The sequence below is a fragment of the Poecile atricapillus genome, chromosome 10 (assembly GCF_030490865.1).
Source record: "Poecile atricapillus isolate bPoeAtr1 chromosome 10, bPoeAtr1.hap1, whole genome shotgun sequence".
NCBI lineage: Eukaryota > Metazoa > Chordata > Aves > Passeriformes > Paridae > Poecile > Poecile atricapillus.
In genome coordinates this window covers 11,202,645-11,220,061 of record NC_081258.1, presented here as the reverse complement: position 1 = coordinate 11,220,061, position 17,417 = coordinate 11,202,645, and the positions used below count along the sequence as shown (strand labels likewise).

The window sequence follows — 17,417 nt, the reverse complement described above, 5'->3', positions numbered from 1 at the left end:
GGAAGAATCAAAAATTAATTGTGAATGATGAAACAGAACATTTGCAAATTCAAATAAAGTGTCTAAATTCTAATCTTACGTTTACAAAACTAAGTCATTAAAAAAATAGCCAAGCCTTTGTTCAAGCATTGTTAAGAAAGAAAACAAACAAAAAATCCTCATGTCTGCTCTTAAATAAAGATAAAAAATGAGACAGGCACTTTAAACTAAAAATGAAATATTTAATGATGCTTCAACTGCACTTTTACCACCACCACCCCAAAGATACAGTATGAAATTGGTTTTAAAATAGGCAAGAGCCTACAAAGCCTGTCAGACAACAGTTGTGTTAATGCAAAGTGTCCCTCCTTCCCAGCTAGAGAAATGTTGGCAAGTCCTCCATAAGACACACATTAACTCTACAGCATGCCCAGACAAAATTAATATATTTCTAAGTAAATACAGTAATACTTCTATCCAAAACCAACTGAAAATGATCTTTCCAAAGAAAGAGTAGTAAAATCAGCACAAAGCAAAGCAAGTCTGTGTATGATAAATAACACTATAAAAATGGTGATCCCAACCACACTGAAACATTTTACAAGATAGAAAACATGCACATGCAATAACCCAAGAAAGGTATTTGACAGATTTTGATATCCTGGCTCTTAGGGAGTTAATTACACCGATTTTTAAATCTAGTTAGAGAACAACTGCTAAGCCAGCTGCAATAAACACAGGTATTTTGTACACGTTTTAGTGGAAATAAAGATAAGGCTTAAATACAAAAGGCACCCCAATGCATTCAGAAGCACAAGACAAGTCTAGACCAGAATTAGGTGTGCTTGTGTACATACACACAATGGAACACAGGAGAGCTTCAGGAATCTCAGATATTTTTGTGACTGGTCAAGTCCCATCACTCACCTTCACAGCTGTAACTGTACACAGCCACCGTTGACCTTTCCACCAGATTCTCATCATGGTGCCAGCTCACTGCCATGTTCCCCATTCCAAAGTAAGGTTCTTGTTTCAAGTACATCATTTGTAGTGGATCCATATAATTCAATAAAGTCAAGTTATAAGATGTTCTGTTCTTTAGACTTCTGTCATCCTCTGGTACACAAACACTTCTCTGATCTTTAGAAACAGACCCTTGCTCCGTAAGAGAAGTAGCAAAACTTTGCTCCCTATCTATTACAGTAGCATCTTTAATTTCTTTGGTCTCAAACAAATTCTGTCCTTGTAATGCCTTGACTGCTTCAATATGCAAGTAGTCATTAAGTCTCATTAATGCTTTACAAGCATCATGCATTTGAGGACTGCAATATTTTATATCATAACCTTCTGCAGGCCAAGGAACTGTAAATAATCTTGTGTTCAAGTACTTATAAGTGCATCCTGGGTTTCCAATTAATATTCGAGACACTGGAGTAAGAAAGTCTTTTCCTTTGATCCTTACAAGATCTTGAAAGAAGCAGTTGTGTTCTCGCAAGGTCAGAAAACTTTCTTGTACCATTTGATGGAGTTCTGCAGGTACTGTATCAGATTTCCTGAAAATCAGCTTGGAATACTTCATCTTCCACTAAAGGAGAAAAAACACAAAAAGAAGAAAATAATTATTCTTTTTACACGCAGCAAGTTATTTCAAGACAAGGCAAAGCAGTCAAGTTCACAAGAATGAGTCTAGAATGTGGTGAAGATATAGATGCCAGCACTTGTTACTGTATTTTCACATTTCAGTATATTGCACAAAGTGGATATGTACCAGCAGCTTCAACCAGGAAAAATCTTCAAATAAATAAATAAGAAGACTCTAGAAAAGTTCAGTAGAACATACAGCTCATCTGATGTATCTGCAGATAATGCCACCTTTAAGTATATAAACAACAGAATATCAAGCAGTCATAAATTGATTCCTCTTTTTGCAAAGACCTTCTGTTTCATTCTGATGCACAGAAATCTAGAGGGCAACATGATAAACACAAATAGTTTTATATAATAACACTTTTCAGTGGAAAAATAACAAAATCAAAACATACATTTTTTTAAAAAAAAATGCACTGCTAATATTCTGGTGCTTTTTATTTTCAGATTCCACAGTGCATGCCAGTTATCTCTCATTTTATATAAAAGCTCTCTTTTGATAACAGAAAATGTCCAAACTTATTTTCCTCCCCAGCTCCCTACCTGTAGTGCTCTTTTTCCTCATATCCTCTTATGACCACACCAGTTCTGGTATCAGCTGGAGTTCAGAGTCCAGCAGTGTGTGGAGGCAGCAACTCCCAGCAAGGTATAACACTGCTAATCAGCAGATTCTTGCTTTGTATGCACAATACTGCTTCCCACTCCAGGAAGGCTTGGATAATTTTATTTTGTTAATCTGGTTTTCTAAGGAAGTGAGTATCACATAATCACACCTTTTATTGGTTGCCTGTAAATCTGCTTTAACTACTGCTGAGACTGTTTGGCAAACTAGACAAAGGCTAGAGAATAAGTTCTTTAAAAGAGTGAGTTCTTATGTATTTTATTAAAATTAATAGATAAATAAAAGAAACAGATGCACCCTAGTGCTCTCCTAAGGGAAGGGCTGTAATGTGAGTGTAGCAGGCATCAATTAGCACTTGTGAAGCTCCTAAGGACTCACCACACCTATTTCCTTTTGTCCAGAAATTAATTGGTAGTTTGGAGAAAAGGCAGGTACTGATGGTGGTGTGGAGAGACATATTAAGGTAAACTGAAATTTGAAGGCATTAGGCAATGGGGAAACAGCACATGGATGTACAAAATCGATCTGCCAAAACTTTTGTTAGTCTAATAGCTTATGTTCAAAGTGCTTTTAAAAGGACAAATAAAAGTCACTGGCACAAAACACCACACTGACCTACAATCCATCTGTAAGCTCCTTCTGGTACAACTCAAACCCACTTTACTAGTACTATCTACTTCCAAGTCTCATTTGAACCTGCCTTTCAGGAAATTAATTTTAAAATCCAAAGAACGTGCCCTTAAAAAACACAAACCAGGCAGTAAGTATGCACATTTTCCACTGCATGAAAACAGACTTTTGCAATGTAATGCACTGTTATCCTACAACACTGAAGAGCTGGCTTTACAAGATCATTTGTTTCTACTAAAAAAGAGAACATAAAAGGAAGCCTATTATAAAAACAATGATTACATATAATAAATCTTGGTTTATCTATAAACCTCAACACTATTCCTTGTGAAATTTTTACATTGAAGCTAACTCCTTTTCTTTATACATTCTTATGGTTCCAAACATTAGCTTCCTAGAGAGAGAAAAAAAAACAACCCTATAACAGCACCTACAGATAATAATTTCTGACAATTGTTTTTACATGCTTAGTTTCAAACACCAAAGCTTGAAAACAGTCCCAGATCTGTGTGAAGGTCCCTCTACAACTCCAGAACACAGGATCACAGCTTTCATTCAAAGAAGTGAATCCAAACTTGATCAGCTACATTCATCTGAGCTTGTCAGAAGCCTGAAATGATTCCTTCAGAGATCCTGAACTGCTTCTTTTGTTTCCATCAGTGCTGTGTATCTCCAGCCTTTGAATAGTACAGTGAAAAAAAATCCTTAAAAACAACTAGTGAAATCAGTAACTGTAAATTTAAGACTTGGAGCTGTAGGCTGCAGTCAGATGTGAAGGTACAGGCTGATGGGAATCATAAATATTCTTTCATAATCTTCAGAATGCCAGAATATTTTATGTTGTGACATATAAAGATGATTATGTCATTATTTCTTTTACTATGCAAATGCCCTGTATGAAAGAAAGAGCTCTAACAGTTCTAAAGCAGTACTCCAGTATTTCTTTAAATAATTCTGTATACTGGACATACCACATTACATATTCTATTATGGTATATTTAAACAGTCACTAATACCATATATTTTTAAACCATTTATATGAAAATATAGAAACACTGAATTTCTGACATTATTCACACACACAAAATTCCAAACAGTTGTTAGAAACAGGAGGGAAATAACAATATGACGTAAAGCAATTAAATCCCTGAAAACATGCTCTAGAAGGGAAGAACACAGATTTTACAAAGGTAACAACACTGTATTCCCCTCCTGAACTGCACAGGTAATGCCTTGCACATTTTGCTGCCAGCCAAGTCAGAGGCCTGTTACCTTTGGGTTGTGCTTTAAGATCACATGCTTAAGAACTATTTTATCATTAAGGTATCCCAAAAGAAATCAGGAAGTGGAAACACATTTCCGACACATCACATGAAAACTGCCTGGTCTTCTTTAAATCCCCAAGCAGTGCCTGTGCTGTGCCCTCCATAAGGAAAGAATTACAGGATCAGAACATGGGGTGACTGCTGGGTTCACACTGGACACCCTGTTGTTTTGGGGGATGGGGAAGGGCAGTAATCATGTACTCTGTGTTGTAACTCTGACAGCCAGTATTAAAGGTCAACTCACTGCTCACTCTGAAAGAAGTGGCAGCATTACAGGCAACTACAGCACAGAAAAAACCCCAACACATTCGATGCTCAAATCTTCTTATGAATGTTTCACACAAGATTTTAAATATGCTTTCACTTCTTATGATGATACTCAACACAGAGAATCACCCTATGGACTTGAGTGACAGAATAAAGTTAGGAATCAGCAATAAGGACCCTTGATTAGCAAACTGTCATGTGCATCATGAAATGATAGTCTGTACTTCAAATATTTGTGAACTACCTCGTTACAGCCTCTTTCTTTTTCCCTACTGGCTTTAAACATTACATTGTTTCAGCTTATGGCTTAGCGCCCATTTCCAAAATCCTTTATCAGGAAAAACACATTGAAAGAGGATGTCAGTGGAAGTCTTGCTTGTGATGGAATTTCTCACTTCTGTGCAGGCTGTACATACCCAACAGGATAAGACAGTTTTTTTAGCTGCATCCTACCTAACTTTTCCAACATGTTCCAAGAATACTATTTTGTAAGAGGTAGATCCTTCAAGGAGTAGGGCAAGTCTGTCCAGGAAAGACAGACTATAAAACTAAACTGGATGTGATATTTTACTTTGCTGATTTGTTGTCTTCAAGCTCTCACCCTTCTTTTTCTCTCCAGCTGTACTGCATTTAAGCATCATGGAACTTGCAATTTCTACAGCTGTGATTCCAGTAACATTTCATAACCACCACAGACTTCAAAAGGTGTTTGTGATGTTTATGATTAACATATATACTTTAAAATATCTATCATGCACACACACACTACATGAAAAGTATAATTCTATATTTGCAAAAAGAATGCATCAAAACTTTATTAAGGATTGAACAGGTGTGATTTTACTTCTTATCTTATTCCGATTGCCTTCTGTATTTATGACTTACTGACCCTGAGCAAATGAGATGCCACTTGGGCAACTTTGCTTCCACCTTCTCTTTTCACATCAGCTGCATGAGAAGCTGAATTTACAAAGATGTGAAAAAGAAAAAAGATGCTGGGCACGGCAGCTCCTGGCAGCATCAGAGGTGGAAGAGAACAGGAGGGGATGTAACAGGACTTGGAAGGAGAAAATCCAGCTTCCCAACTCTTCAGAGGGGGAAGAGTTTCTTCATGAGCATTAAGTTTAAGACTGAAAAGAACATGTTTGTGTAAAGAAATAATAAAATCCATCTGTATCGCTCTAATGAATTCTCCCAGCTCTTCTACACTTGCCCATCTTAGAGCCATAAATCAGCACAAGGCAGGCACCACTCCTGTGTCCTGTAATGTGAGCATGGTCACTGGAGCTGTTCAAACAACCAGGTTATTCCTTATGCTTCTTCTCTTACCATGATCCAATTTGAACTAATTGAACCTACCCTGAGTTATGCAGTTGGTCTAGAAAGATCCAACCAAGATAGATACAGAAAATTCTTTTTATTCATTACGTTCTTGCATACACTCACTCTGTTTACTACTCACATGGCTACTGGGACTGACATTACTTCTGCTTGGTTTCATTTGAAACATTCCAGTTTCCACAGTTTGTTTTGTGAGGTATTAACAATTACTTATTGTTGGAAAGTAGAATTAAGCCTCCCAAACTTTAAATTTCTATGCTAATATTGCCCCTATTTTGCCAAGCGTGAGCTATAAAGGTCTCTTCACCACTCAGAAAGAATAAATTAAAATAATGGTGACGTATATTTTGCTTCAACAAAGCATAAAAAACTGTGATTAACTGTTATACATTACTTGTAGTGAGGGCACACATATAAAAATAAAGTTCACCAAGTTCTCATTTGTGAATATCCCAGTTCTAAAGATCTTATTTCATACCACCTGGAAGTGCATTATCAGCTATCAGGACACCTTTTTCATATCAGATTTCACAGTGTCTCTTTGAAGGAAGATTTATTTGTTGTTCAGTGCAAACAGCCATTTTAGTTTAAAAAGATTTAAAAAAAGTACGTTACCAGCTGGTGGAAATCAGCATCGGCTGGTGTCAGGTATGGAAGTCTATTCTCCCCAAGTTCTTCAAGAAGTTTTTTCTTCTGTTTTGGAGGGGTAAAATTGAAACAGAAAATTTGATTAAAAACCAAGATATAAACAGAGAAGTATAAAACTAGCTGCATTTAAATGACAAAACCAGGTCCAATTACTTCTCTTACTACCTTCATTTCTGGAAAACTAAATGAGGAAAAACAAATATAAAAAATAATCAGGGGAACTTCTCTGCTTATGAAGCAGTAATTCAGTTTAGTTAGTTTTAGAGCTCCTAAGTACTTTTACTCCCAAGTTCTTTTTTAGATAACCAGTCCTTGTTACACTGATCAAAATTCATCTCAGCCTATGCCTACTTTATAACTACACATTAATTTCTTGTTTCCTTTCCATTTTCTTTTTTAGTTCAATTTGTGCAGCCAATGGGTACAAAGCTCATATTTTATCAAATGGCCCAATAACACACTCCATTAAAACAATGGGCCCTGATGTTGGGGGCACTCTAAAATATTTCCTGAAATAGTTGCTGAAAGAAAAGCACAATCTACTGTACCCCAAAGCCCCCACAGCCTGACAATATTTCAAATGTCATCCTCAAGACCTGCCATCCCTGAGACAGCCATAAATCCAGTTTGATGTTGGGAGTGCACAACCAACCAGCTGCCTGTAGAAACAGCTTTTCTCTGTCCCCTTGTTCTCTTAACTCCATTTTTACTCCTGGTTTAGACTGAGAGCATCTTTACCAATAGTCAATGTGATCACTAATAAATTGCTAAGATGAAAGCCTGCTGTGTCTCCAAAATGTATTTTTCAGGTTTTTATTAATCAAAACAGATTTTTTGTGGTACTATACAATTAATTGTGTTAATGATTTGCCAAGTGACAAGAAATGTGTGAAACATGACATCAGAATTTTTGGAATTAAATACTCCTGATCCATGACAGGTTCATTCACACCTATCACAGACTAACTCAACACTAACCCAGTATAAGTACAGATTAACCACAGTGTAAAAATTATTACAGTGGAAGTTCTGGCCTAGAAAATTAATAAACTCCTATTTCTTTCTTTCAGCTTGCAAGAATTGCTTTTTACAAACTTTTCTCATTAACAAATTTCAACTTACTTGCAACTCAAAGATAATAAAACTGTATCTGCCATAATGCTAAAATATATAACAGGATTCACATTCTTATTTTTATTGCAATATTTTCAACTACATAAATACTAGCACAATAAACAATATTTTTATGTTCTAAGAGAAAGACCAGATGGAAATGGAATAATGTTTTTAAAAGAATATTTAGGGTCACAAAACCAGGTTCAAAACAAGGTCAAACAGATCTTTGTTATTTTGGTACTATTATTGAAAAAAGGAAGAGAAAACATCCCATGTATTAACTAACTCCTGGCTTATAGCAAACACATGAACAAGGAAAGCTGAACTATGGAGTATAAATGTGCATTCTGTGACAATGAATTCCATCTATTCAAACTTAAGCATCGAGAAAGACGACAGGTCTTAAAGTCAGGTGGAAGTGTGGAGGATTTTAAGGTTCATGGATCAGTCAAGCTACAGTAAGAGCAGGTGGCTCTCATTTCCACACTCACAATGTGCTGAGCACCAATTCTGAAGCAGCCTGAGAAGAGCAGCACTGACATTTCTGAACCAGTAGTATAATTTCTTTGTCCTCAGTTTTCTTTGGGGACAGGTTGTTGGTATGTTGACATGAAGTCACTGGTGAAACTCAGCAGATTGTAATTTTACACTGATTTCCTGCATTGTCTAAAACTCCTCTATTAATACACTCCTCTATTACCAAAAGCTTGCCAGAAGTTTATTACATGAAACTGCTGAAAACATTAGACTGGCTTTGTTATCTTTCAGATAAACCATATTAAACTGCAAGGAAAAAAAAAAAAATTTAACATGAACTCACATCTCTGGAAAGAAAAAAAAAAATTGGGAAGAAGAGAGATTCTGACAATTTCTTTGTCAAGTATCAGGCTCCTGGCAAAAAGCACACAACATTAAAATGCACTCTTGTGTATAGGTAGTAGTAGTTCACATTTGATTGTCAGATCTGGCTAAGTGCTGCTCTTCAGCTTGATGTGCAGACTAATACACACAGCTGGGTGGTAGTACATGCTGCTCATCTCTTATGCAAGAAGCTGTCACACAGATGTCAAAAACATCAAGCTACTCACAAATACCTCAAAAAAGTAAAAAAAAAAACAACAAAAAAAAAACCAAAACCCTGAGTATCTGGCTTTACCAGCTGGCTGATGTGTAAGTCTAAGCAGTGTTACATAAGCATTGTTTATTGGCTCTTCAAACACATAACCCCCTAAGTAAAAACTAAATAAAATCCCTTCACTTGAAGGTATCATGCTTCTTAGAAAGCATTTTTTTAACTCTGACTCTTTAAATTTTAAGAATTATCAACAGTGTAACAGTTTGTTCAGATACCGAGATTATGTTTCTTATTATTTAAAAAACAATGTGATTTTTACAGATACTAGTGATGCCAATACATAAAAAACAATCTAATGTGCACCATCCCCATTACTACGCACTGCACTTCCTTTGAAACTGTTAAGTGTTCATCTTGGGCCTTCAGAAAGACAAAAAACCTCTGCAAATACTTATTATGTGGGCTGCTATGAATGTTACTGGAGATATTTTAAGTGACTCTGCAACGAAGATCAGAAACAAAAAATGCCAATGAACATTCTGCAGACACTAATCTCTGCTCATTTATTAATAATAAATGGGATTATTAATGAGACGGTTGTAAAATTCAGCAAGTGGAGTATTAAAAATTGGAATCTCTCAATCACTATAAATGTAATTATTTATTTTTCCTGCAAACAGAAGTGGTGCCTTGTACGTCACAGAGCAAGAGAAGTAACATAAACACTGCTAAGAGGTGAGGGTGCAGAGAGGATGGTGTAGCAACTTTGGAACATCATCTCCATTCCTACATTCCTCCATTCCAGCCTACAACAGCCCCTCTGCCTCAACTCCTTTCATCAGAAGTTCTTAAAATATTCCCCCTTTTTTTTCGTCTTAAAAAGTTTCCTAACTGCCTGCTGCATCTTTTACACTTCTGAGACTACTTGGGACCAGAACTAATAAAACACTTGATTTTTTTTGGTTTTAATGCAATCTACTCTTTTTGCAGAAATTTCAGAGATAAACCTTAAAAAAAGAGCCATTATTCAACGCATAATAAAGTATCATCTCCTCCAACAGTTTTTCCCAATAGCCTTTTGTTTGCCAAAAGGTTACCAGGTTTAGAATGCCTGAGAAAGCCCACTGTCATGAAAGAAAGATCTGAATCACAGTTCAGATGCAAACCTTTGGTTTCTCTTTGGTTTACCTTTTTTACCCACATAACAATGTCCATTAGGGCCTGTGTTTCCCTTACATTCTTTTTTTTAAATCAACTCTAATAAAACATGGATTTCTTTCAAATCCTGCATGAAGCAAAGGGCGAGTGCACTTAAATGCTTAATAAACAATTTTATAAAGGAGGAAGATTAAACATATAGCAAAAACTTTGTGACAGAGTACTAAGACCCCATCAAGAAAAAAGCCACCATTTTACATGAACTTCCAAAACATTACCTCCTAACAGCCTGTCACGTGTTAGGGTTTTTTATAAAAAATAAAATTGGGATAGTTTCTTAAGGAAGGAATGTGATTTTGAAGTTGATATTTGCTTAAACTACAAGGCTTTCCAAGTGTTAGCTATTAAAACTTCATAGCTACCGAGATCATTCAAGTGTTCACTAAAACAAGTAATGTCAGAAATGAACCTAGAGTAATAAAAAGTACATCCTAAATGTACCATTACAGCTTTTATTTCTCCATTATCACATATATTAGATTTCAGAATTTTTTTTTTCTTTAAATTATTTCTGTAAATTCTACTCATCAAAAGATCTTAAGGGACCAGCCAATTTTACAGCACCATTTACTGACATGAAAATGTTACATTGCCAGTCGACTCTTCATTACACTCATGACTTACCAAAACCTTTTGTGCCACATACTAGAATGCAGCCTCCCAAAAATACCAGTAGACATATGACGATACTGTACCACATTTTTCCCCCTAATATAAGTAAAAATATTTTTCTATTCAGGGCAAAAATATGCATTATTATTACTATTATTCTATGAAATCTCATACTAAAAATATCTACGATGGTCTAGCAATATTTCATGCCTCCTTCATATCCACTTGCTAATTATACTACAGTGAATTATACTTGCTATTTAATATAACCACAGTGAATCCTGTTATTCTACTGAACAAATGGGCCCAGCTACAGAACCAACAAAATGCAGTTCAAGTGACCTGGGCATGAAAAAAATTACGTAATGAACAACCCACTGCCATGCAAAGACCTCAGGTCTTACATCAGCATCTGTGAGTAGCTGTCTCAAAGACTGTTTGATGTTCTCTGCTGCTAAGGTACTGTTTGGCTTTGCTTACTAATTTCAACCTCTCTTACCCTTTCTCATAAATCAACAGGCGCAGGTTTTGGTTCACACACTCACAGACCAGTCATGCATATGCACAACACACTCAACTGATGTAACTGAACTAAGAGTTAATTCATGCACTGAAGCAACTTAGCAATGTGTGAAAAATGTCTGTTTCTAGTATCCCCTCCTTACCCACCTTGAAGTGTTAAGGGCCCCTTAATTGCTGTTTTAACCTACAGGAACATTGTTCCTTTGGCCAGCGGCCTTTAATGGAACAGAACTGGCAATTTCCTTACCCAGCTGAGTGCAGATTTGCTACAGATGGATTAGCACTGTAAGTAATCATAATAAAAATATGAAGCAATGAATAGTTGAAACACAGACATTTTGAGCAGACAAAATACCCCTAAGGTCCCTCTGTATAATTCTGAATAAACTTCTTCTACCATCACCGCAAGCACCTTGGTAACATCATCCACGTCTTGTTCCCTCCTAGCATGTGTGCATCCTCTTGCAGCAGGTTTATTTTATTTACTAACTTAACCAGTTAGTAAATGGGTCAGCTTTATATATTAGGGGAGGAGTAAGAACCTTCAAACTTTGAAATTATCAAATTTTAATCAGACCTCCAGTTTTTAGTTTCTTCTTATGCATATGGACACATGATCACACATGTATTTAAGAAAACACTTAAGACAGTGTTCAGTTCAACATGGCTGTGAATCCTCATGAATAGATAAGGACACTGAGGCATGTCTGCATGTCATTCTTTGCATAGTTTCTAAAAAATAGCCAATAGATTCTGAGACCAGATTTCTTAACCAAGCAAGTCTTAACCAGCTCACCTCCAAAGAATCAGCAGCCAGAAACCTTCCTGACCGTTACTAATAACTGATTCTGCAAAAACACCCTACACACCCAGTCCCAAGAAACCAACGGGACTTGACTAGTACCTAAAATACTAAGCAACTCTATTTGACAGACAAAAAGTTCATTAAAGATTAAAGACAGATAAAATGACAACTTTAACAAGGGTTAATGTTGAAACAATGATACATTTGGTGTTGCTGTTCATCTCACACTCTAATGACACAAAGATATTGATGGTTCCTAACTTCCATGGAAATCTATTACCAGGACATATAGCACCAGATCTCTGTAGCCTTAGGAGCTGCATATTAGGGTCAAGAATGGAAAATAATGCTGACATGGCGCTTCTCCCTTCCCTCAAGGGAAGGATGCTTCTTCCCTTCCCTTCTCTCCTTCTCCCTGAAGGCCTCAAGGAAACAAAAAGAAACGTTAGGAATCTCCACATTATTTTGGGAAATATTGCATATCTGCACTGTGAAGTTGTACAAACATCACTGGGATTCAGTATCTAATTAATGTAGCAAAGTAAAAGCAAACACACTGTCCAACAACCATGGCACAGACCAAGGATCTCCAGACAGAAACCCGAGGGCTGACAGCTTGAAATGCAGATTCAGAACCTTTGCAACAGGCTCACAACTTCTGTAGATATAGACAAAGACCTTTCCAACACAAACACTGGCAGGTCACACTAATACAGTTTTTCAAAACTACCAGCAAAATAAAAAATAAAATAAATTTTCTTCCAGCTTTTCATCATTTCCAGAAAACAACAAGCCTGGCAGGATTGCTCGTCTCTATATGTAAGTAATGGTAGAAACAACCAATGTCTAATAAGAACACTTGAAAAAAGGGAAAAAACTCAAAGTGTTAAAATATCACCCAGAAGATAAAGTAGTCAAAAGTGACGTAAAAAGGATATGAAAAAAATATAGATATTTACTTAAATACTTCAGCTTAGCATCAAATGCAGCTTCTAACGTGCCCTTGGTGAGGCTGCAGAAGATAGTGTTAATGTAGAAAGAGCAGGTGTTAAGTGCAAATGCATGTGCCATGCAAACAGCTACAAGGAAGATCAATAAGGAGCTAGAGCATTAAATTTCACATACTGTAACTGTCATGCCCATTACACAGTATTTGAACATCTTTGCAGGCCATTACAAAATTGTTGATTCTTGGTATTTTTTACAGAACCAAATTATTTTCCAGAGATTTTATTAGTGCTATGAAAGTCTAGAAGCACTTACAAACTCAGTGAAATCTGAAGACCTTTACAGTCTTCCAAGACATCGTATGTAGATATTTGCAGAATGCATAACTGTATTCTTCACTGCAGAATGAAAAGACAGGAAGATGGTTTAAAGCCTTACAGATAAAAGGAAATGTATTCCAGGAATACTTTTCTTTTGTTAGTCACATTTCACCAGGCACATAGCTGATGTATTTTAAAGGAGGCATTTACAAGATAATTCTTGAGAGTATGTGCCACAATTAACAAAATCACTGCCAAAAGAATGCACCAAAGGAAGGGATGTGCCAGCTCCCTGGGCTTCAGCTGTAGAAGCAGCACTGGACTTCTTGCCTCGTGCTTCTTGCCTCTGCTCCTTCATCTTTGTTCTTTGCCCTTTTCAAGGACATGATAAACTCAATTTTTTTTTCCAACATTTCTCCCTAGAGGAGGCCCTGAGCAGAAGCTTTGTGGAATTCTCCCTCCTCCCCCCAAAACAATTTAAAAGTAACCATCACTGATGTGTAATGATGAATGATTACACAATGAATTCACTCTCAACATCTTTCCAAAGCAACACAACCGAGATGTCATTTTTGAAGATACACAGGAGAACGGTGTTAATACAGTTGCATCACTTAACAATGTATTTTAAGGGACATAAAAATTAGAGATCACATTGTGCACATAAATTTAACAAAACAAAATTTGTACGAGTGTATTCAGTGAGGTGAAGTGCAATTTGTAACATTTTACACAACTGGACCAGACAATTTTGAAATCCCCTTCCAACCTGGGATTTTATGATTCTACAATTTATAAGAGTGACCTGTGTAATAAATGCAGACACTGGTTTGTATTTATTACATACTAATTTCCTAACTTCACATTCACTACACCATCAGTCAAATCATGGAAACACTCACTCAGAAAACCTAAATACTACAGCTGTTAACTCAACTTTATAATAAGACAACTATTAATGAAATACCGTTGGATTGAATTTTGGCATATGAATTAAAGAAATATAGTGCCATATGGTTTGCTGAAAAAAGGCAGTTTTTTTCAACAAAAGTCATTTAAAGAAACACCTGATAATGAATAATTCAGACTTGGTTAATTTTGAAGCTTGAAGGTTTTGTTTTGTTCACAGTCTCTGAAATAAGCTACACAGGCAACAGAAAGCTCACATCTAAATGTTAAGTTGGCAGGCAACAATTAACAAAATTCAGGGTCTGAAATGTTGGACAAGTTCAGACCAGAAACAGGGAGCACAATTGAAAAGAAAGGATAATTAGGCATTGGAGGAGACACCTCTGTGAAACCTGAATCCTCCATCGTGGGAATTTTTTCTTATATCAAGTTTGGAAGTTTTTCTAAATGAGTGGTTCCCAAACTGTTTAGACCATCAGACTTCAAAGAATCATTCACATTTCTTTAAGGGGTTCTGCACATACAGCCTAAGCAAACAAACTGGAAGCAGCAAAGCCACGCTCACTGAAAGTTTGATGTATCTTGTTCCTCAGTTTGGTTTTGATTAACCACTTTTCCAGTCACCAGCGGCCAGTGAACCAGGACACCTTGGTGTTAGAAATTCTCTTCTGCCTCACAATCCAAAACCACAGGAGTTAGCTGGGATCTGTATTTCACAGTACTATCATAAGGTTAAAGAACCACAGCTAAAAGAAAGGTTACTCACATTTTATTCTTCAGCCGTCTTTGCACAATATAAATAATGTTAAGGTATACCAAAAGGTAAAATACAAGAGAACAGTGGTGTGCTGTGAAAAACTAAATCTCTGTTAAGCCATTTTCTTTGCGCCAAACCCAGGCAAATTTCATAATGCAAATCAACGTTTTGCTTAAGAATACATTGTTGAGCAAACTTAAGAACTCCCACATTTTCAAATAATGCTGTTTTAATAAAACTACTCTGACTTATGAAAAGGCCAATACTTAATTTCCAGTTTTCATTTCTATTATTTGCATATGCAGACCTTATTTCTCGTTAACTTTTCTTCTCATTTGCAATGTTCTCCTATAATTTTGCAGAGCAGCACTACTCAACTAAAATGGAAATGCATGAAAATTATTTCTTAAGTCATCCTTGTACATTTGTTCAGGGGAAACTCTTGTCTGTCCTTTCTTCCTATACATTTACACTCCTAGCTGATCTAAGATTCTAAATAGTCCTGCTGCTACCTCTTCCTGTGTCCTCAGAATATGTAGTACAGAAATAACAAATCTTTTCAAAATGATCTCTTCCCTTCTCCATGCTATTTTTAAATACAGGCTGGATTTCTGGAGGTATAAAAGAGAGAGGCTGGCACACAGAAGGCCATTCGAGATTTCAGCCACTTCAACTTTCCTTTGCCCTACTTGCTCCCTTCTGTTGACAAAATATAGACTAGACTCACACTACTGCATGCTTTTTCTGCCAAACTTAATACACAGTTCCTACCAAGAGTACTAACTCACTCTGGAATGGCTTGGATTGGTTGTCTACACAAAAGAAGAGGGGCAGCCATAGTGATCCACAACATACTAAAGCTGTAGCAGGGTGATAGGATAGTACAGACATGTTTAATGAAATGTGTGATGACAATCAAAATTGGATCCATGAAATAACCCATAAAGAAAAAGCACTAAATAACTTCTGATTGTATTTTTAAGTAAATATCTGTATATGATGTATAAGAACATTATCAAAAAGCCACAGTAAATTAATACAAGTGAAGGAACAGGTGGAAAACATAAAACCCCTTTATATAAAGAGATACAAGCACACAAACAATAATCCTAATGTGGAAGTACAACTTGACAAAGACAAGGATTGTTCTGAACTATCATAAATTTAAAGGTGCACAGGAAAGTCTCCATCAACTGAAAGTACTGCAGACACTTTAAAATCTAAACTCTCCTGCTTCCTTAGAGGATATGTCAAAGACAATAAATAAATTTCACTTCCTTCAGAATGTCTACAAGGACTGTAAATAGAGTCAACCATTTTATAATTTGATACAGTGGTTTTGTATGTTGGGGTATTCTTAACCTGAAAATTCAAAAATCTAGGCCACTCTTTCAGGCACATAGCCTGCACGTCTGTGTTAAAACCATCTGAGTGACAGCAGCTCAGCTGCGTTAATAAGGGAGGCTGAGGGCAAGAAACTGACATTAAGAGAAAGCTGCCAGACCCACCTTTGTTCTTATTTGCTGGCTTAACATGCTGTATTACTCCCCCTCCTACAATGGAATTGCTTTAGCAGTACCTAGAATTGAAGAAGGCTGAATGAAAAAAAAAAAAAAAAAAAAAGAGCAACGTAGGATTTAAAAAAAAATATTCAAAGGAAGGATTTTAAAATTAAAAAACAGACAACTGCAAGAGCTTTTGACCCACATTTGGCACTACATATGCTGCAATTCCCAACTAAACTAGTGACAAAGGCTTGATAGTCTCCATGCAGAGTTGAACTTCCATATGAAATATGCCTCAAACAACTGTCAGTTGAGCTAGTTCATTATATAATAATTCCATTAAATTTTTACTTAAGAGTTTAAGTGACAAAAGAGTCAGTTAAAACTTAACAGTTACAACCTTACAGTTACTTAATAATTTTTGGAACCCTTAACTTTATCAGCCCTTGCATTTGGAAAGAACCATTATGAGGATAACTACCCGCAGCATTTATTCAGGAACCTTTTGTTTTTATTTCCATCACAAGAATTTTAATTCAAATAATTGCCAACTAGGAAAGTGAAAAAAAACCCAAGTACTGTTTAACTCAGAATTCCTACCTCTATTTTCATACCAAGCAGACCAACTTTGAACATCAGGACAGCAGAGAGATCACCTTTAACATGCATATGAGAATTGTTCCTCTAGAACAAAGTACAGTGATCTGCACCAAACCTCATGAAGCACTAGAACAGGCTCCTAAAGCCTGCCATTGGTAAAAGATACTGTACTCTGATTTCTGTAGTTCCTCATTCCATTTCTCTTTTTATGTTCTTTAAGCTGACAAGTGTTCTGTGCTTACAAGTTTTCAATAGCTTATTACAAAACTACTGGAATTGGTTTGCATTACACACCACGGGGATTAAAAAGGAGTTAATATATATCTATTCAGAACTATTGTGCAGAAAATAGCAGTGTTGTACAGGGCTTAGGCTGTGACCCGCTTAACTTTATTCACAGAATGCACAATCCATCACGTACAAAAACAGAGGAAAATGCGAGGTGTTGGTAAGTACCGCTGTTAGCGAGAAATTCAGCTAATTATTACACCAAATAAGCATAGTCAACAGGCCAGAGCTGTGAGAGGGCATGTTTCAGGGCATTAAATGGCTGCCTGGAATGGAGATGAAT

The 17,417-nt window shown here is 36.3% G+C and overlaps 1 protein-coding gene across 8 annotated transcripts in view; it reads right to left on the bottom strand.

Annotated features, from left to right (window-relative positions):
• Positions 1 to 17,417, bottom strand: part of FTO (FTO alpha-ketoglutarate dependent dioxygenase) — a 227,547-nt gene that overhangs the window by 184,933 nt on the left and 25,197 nt on the right. For all 8 annotated transcript variants that reach the window (XM_058845637.1, XM_058845641.1, XM_058845638.1 and 5 more), the window contains 2 exons: positions 6,427 to 6,504; positions 907 to 1,564 (listed from right to left, as the gene is read on the bottom strand). In XM_058845637.1, the coding sequence (XP_058701620.1) occupies positions 907 to 1,564; positions 6,427 to 6,504 (736 nt within the window). The remainder of the gene's footprint in view (positions 1 to 906; positions 1,565 to 6,426; positions 6,505 to 17,417) is intronic.